We start from the raw sequence: 4,787 nt of genomic DNA, 5'->3' as shown, positions 1-4,787 counted from the left end.
CCCTGCACACCTTCCCTCCCTGCACACCTTCCTTCCACTGCACACCTTCCTTCCACTGCACTCCTTCCCTCCCTGCACACCTTCCTTCCACTGCACACCTTCCTTCCACTGCACACCTTCCTTCCCTGCACACCTTCCTTCCCTGCACACACCTTCCCTCCACTGCACACACCTTCCCTCCACTGCACACCTTCCCTCCACTGCACACCTTCCCTCCACTGCACACCTTCCTTCCACTGCATCCTTCCTTCCCTGCACACCTTCCTTCCACTGCACACCTTCCCTCCACTGCACTCCTTCCTTCCACTGCACACCTTCCTTCTCTCCACTGCACACCTTCCTTCCACTGCATCCTTTTTTCATTGTAATCTTCCTTTCACTGCACACCTTTGCTTTATTAAGACATTTCCGATCAACCACTAAGACATCTAAAGGGTAGGAAGGAAAATGTTGAACTTGCAGTTTTTTAATTTGAATGAGCATAATAGAAATGCTTCTGCTGATATCATAGAGGGCTTCACAGCCACTTGCTTTCTTCATGAATTACAAGGCCAACTCCCTTTTCCAGTAGACCTTTCCCTGCTTTGATTAGCTCCGTTCTGGCTCAGTTTCTCACATTCCCAGAGTAAAGTCAGCAAACTCCCAAACACAAACCTGAAGTCAGCTTTTGCAGGCAGGAGAGGGTGCTCTATCACCAGCTCATCTGATGGGGATGTCTTAGGCTTCACTTCTATCCAGGATCCCACTGCAATTGTGAAGGTGGAGGCTGGCATTGGCATGGTCACGTAGTAATGCCAGCTCATCCATCCTATGAACAGAAAGCAATCAACATGAGGCACTGTGTGGCTGTGGACCTCACTCAATTCCACACTTGCAGAGCCTGTGGGAAAAACTGGGAACAGCGCATCCTGGAGGGAAGCCATGCCACCTGGAGGGGCAAGACTACAGGCCTCAGAGAAAGTATGAGAGATGCTGGTTTGAAGGCAGTCAAGAGGTCTGGTCTCCTCCAGAGGTTGGTTTAAAGCCATAAGCAAGGCTAATTCTAAAGGGTGGTGCTAAGGCAGACACTTGGCTGCAAACATGGAGGGGTGGCCTCAGGCTGCTATAGACACAAGAACACATCCTTTTCTTCCTCCGTGCCTGGCATGAAAAAGGAAACGTAGCTGATATGAACGAATTTGATGAACAAATCAATAAATGAGGAATGATCATTCTGTGCTATAATCCAACTATTCTGTCTAAATTCAATTAAAGTCCCCCTAAGATGGAGACAGTAGGAAACATGAAATTATGGAAGGGAAGTACATAGGTTTCAGTCCTGACTTTACAACCAATTAGCTTGTGGAAATGTGGGTCTCTTTTTCATGCTTCTAACTATTTAGATGCTCACCCTCATCCCTGAGCACATGCAAAGGTGAAGTAGAGAGCTCACGACACCAAGGGCTCCCACCCCAGCTCAGGATGTGTTCTCTACTTGGTCCAGACATTCGAGCAGGCTTTTCTCAAATAAATGATTGATAATTTACAATCCTAGGCCTCTCTCAAAGATGAGGAAGTAAACTTCCTGTTTCTGAAATGTGAATGCATCATCAGAACTAGCATGGCATTCTTTTTTTTTTAATATTTATTTATTGTATATACAATATTCTGTCTGTGTATATGTCTTCAGGCCAGAAGAGGGCACCAGACCTCATTGCAGATGGTTGTGAGTCACCATGTGGTTGCTGGGAATTGAACTCAGGACCTTTGGAAGAGCAGTCAGTGCTCTTAATCGCTGAGCCATCTCTCCAGCCCTAGCATGGCATTCTTACAGAAGCATCTTGCTCTGTTGGTTCAGAGTCAGGCATGGTAGCAAGTAATCACTGGCTACATTCAAGCTTAACAAGTTTGAAAACAGCCTGGAATACATGAGACTTTCTCTCAGGAGTAGGGACCCTCCCCCGCCCAACACACACGTAGAATATTCTTTTATACTGTGTGAATATATGTCACTGTGATTGGTTTAATAAAGAAGCTGACTGGCTAATAACTGAACAGAATAAGGTTAGGCGAGAGAGCCAAACTGATAATACTGGGGGCGGGGCAGAGTCTGAAGAATAGAGAGAGAGACGCAAGTTGAACATGCCATCCTGAGAAAAGGTACCAAGCCATGTGGTAAAGTGTAGATAAAAATATGAGATAACTGAAAATGCAAAAGTCGGCTACCAACAAATCTGAGCTATTGACTAAGTGTTTATAATTAATATTAATTCTCTGGGTGTTTATTTGGGAACTGCTGGCGGGACAAAAACTTCTGCCAATATACATTCCACACAATTTTTAAGACATATTTATTTGTGTGTGTGTGTGTATGTGTGTGTGTGTGTGTGTGTATCTAGTGTCAACAGAGGGCAGAGGAAGGTAGCAAATCCTTTGGAACTGGAGTTACAGACGGTTGAGAGCCACTGTGTGTGTGTGTGTGTGTGCTGGGAATCAAACCCAGGTCCTCAGCAAGAGCAACATGTGTTCTCAAGCATGAATCATCGCTCCAGCCCCTGATATGATTGATTTTGAAAAGTTTTGATTAAAAAAAAAAATCCCAAATCTCAATCCAAGGGCGAGGGCTAGTCACCACCTGCAGTTTTCTTGAGAATTCACCGTGACCACTGGGGCTTTGCTTTAAGACAGAATCCAGACCTGGGAGCTAGGGCTGTACATCAGCTGTTGAGAGCACCTGCCTCACATGCAGACACCTGCAGTATCAGCACTCAGGAGGGAGAGGCAGGGAGATCAGAAATTCCAGCTTGGCTTCACACTGCGTTCAGACCAGCCTGAGCTGGAGAGAGCCTTGGCATTAGCAAAGGAGAAGCCACACAGAAGCCCCCAGGTGAAAATGGAGACTGCCCCTGCGTGCCCCATGCCTAGGACATTAAACACTATTGTTTTTGACAGAGAATACCCTGCAGCACAAGCTGGCATCGAATTCAGGATGTAGATGTGTAGATGCTAGGATGGCAGATATGCAGGCCCTACTTTATGCAGATAATGGTTTTATTTATTTAAGGCAGAAATAAAAAGAATGAAGAAAGCAAGACAGAATAGCTACAACACACAGGAAGCTGTATACAAACGGACAAAGGCGGCAAACGATGGCGCAGACTCACATCCGGTGGGCAGCAGACAATGGCGAGGCCTGCTTTTTAGTTCCCTTTAGTAGGTTGTAAAAGTTTCTAGAATGGGGCTTACTGAACTTCAGCTAGCCTGGCTAAGCATCAGACAGTGGTTAGATCGATGGGTAGGCTTCCCTACCTTGTATATCTGCACTTTCTGTTCATCTTCCACAGACCCTGGAGAATAGCTGTAGCTTACTTTCTAGAGAGAACAGGAAGGGCGCACTAGAAGAACGTGGGGGGAGAGGAGAGAATGGCAGGTGGATAGGGCTAGGTAAATGTGGGCATGAAGGACGCTGGGACCACAGGCATCTTCTCTTACTTCGGTCCCAGATTGCTAGTAGCTAAGCTTTGGTCCAGGAGGAGGACTCAGAAGGAGCTGTCAACCCAAGAGCAGAGGCAGGATGACACATGTTGGAGACCTGTGATCAGTTATGGGGAGGTTGACTCATGTATGTATTCAAAGTCCTCCTCCCAAATGTAAACAAACCAAGGACCTTCAAGGCACTTACAGAAAGCCCATTTAGTGTTCCAGACTGGGAGCATACTCAAGATGTTAACACCACCAGACACAAACAGTCTGAATTAAGAGAATGTATTGCAGTCCTACAAAAAAATGCTCTCAGAAAGCACATCATTGGTAAAGAAAAAGCCTTATGGGAGAAAAGAAGACTCAAACAAGGGATGAGACACTGAGGTAAAGAAATCTCCCATAGGGTCAAACAAAATGTCAAATCAAACCAAGCCAAGGGAAAACAACAGTAAGAATCAGGGAGAAGAAGGTGCAGCTAGGAGGCCAAATACCCAAGTAATAGAAGTCCCCCAAACCATGGCAGAGAAAGCAGGAGAGGATCATTAAAACCCAGGGGATTATCCCAGAAGGGACCATGGGACTTAAGATAGAAAGAACGCAGGATCCCTGAGACACGGAATAGGCTACTCATATTATAAGGGTGCTGTGAAACTGAAGCAGAGGAATGAAGAGTGATGTGGGAGTGTCATATATCAATCTGTTGATTTCATTGGTTAAGTAATAAACACACTGCTTGGCCTCATAGCTTAGAACATAGGTGGGTGGAATAAACAGAATAGGATGCTGGGCGGAAGAGGAAGTGAGGTCAGACTCTGCTCTGCTCCCGGAGAGACCCAACAGCTGCTCTCTGGAGCAGAGACACCAGGATGGACAGAGGCTAGACTCTTCCCGGTAAGCGCACCTTGGGGTGCTTACACACATCATTAGAAATGGGCTAGTCCAGGTGCGAGAATTAGCCTGTAAGGGCTAGAGTTCATGGGCCAAGCAGTTCTTAAATGAATACAGTTTGTGTGTTGTTATTTCGGGCATGAGCTAGCCAAGCGGCCGGGGTGTTGGGGACGCAGCCCCACCGCTCCTATTTCAACAGATGGCTGCCTAACGTGAGGCTAACTGAATCCACAAAAAGCCTGAGAAAGCTTGGGAAAGAATGGAGTGAAGCATGTTTTCTTGGTAGCAGAAATTTCTTGGGTCTGCTCCGCTTGCTAGAGGCAAGCAAGCGCTCTCATCTAAGAGAGGCTTCCTGACTCAGCTTCAGCTGCAAAACCCTGTAGCTCATTAAGAGTTCCTGCCACGAAACACTTAAACGGTGTTGGTGAAAAGCTGAA

General features: G+C 46.4%; 1 protein-coding gene across 23 annotated transcripts in view; it reads right to left on the bottom strand.

The window, feature by feature from the left end:
• The window catches only part of Aopep (aminopeptidase O (putative)), a 257,197-nt gene that overhangs the window by 198,689 nt on the left and 53,721 nt on the right, over nucleotides 1–4,787 (bottom strand). For all 23 annotated transcript variants that reach the window (XR_007591934.1, XR_007591941.1, XR_007591935.1 and 20 more), the window contains exon 4: nucleotides 655–808. Coding sequence is in view for 9 of the 23 variants with exons in the window: in XM_050143423.1 (XP_049999380.1) it covers nucleotides 655–808 (154 nt within the window). In the remaining 14 variants the exon portion in view is untranslated. The remainder of the gene's footprint in view (nucleotides 1–654; nucleotides 809–4,787) is intronic.

Source organism: Alexandromys fortis, unplaced genomic scaffold (genome assembly GCF_014885135.2).
Source record: "Alexandromys fortis isolate MF-2015 unplaced genomic scaffold, M_Fortis_MF-2015_v1.1 scaffold_1, whole genome shotgun sequence".
Taxonomy (NCBI): Eukaryota; Metazoa; Chordata; class Mammalia; order Rodentia; family Cricetidae; genus Alexandromys; species Alexandromys fortis.
The sequence above is the reverse complement of the archived record's forward strand: the minus strand, read 5'-3'. Positions and strand labels throughout refer to the sequence as shown.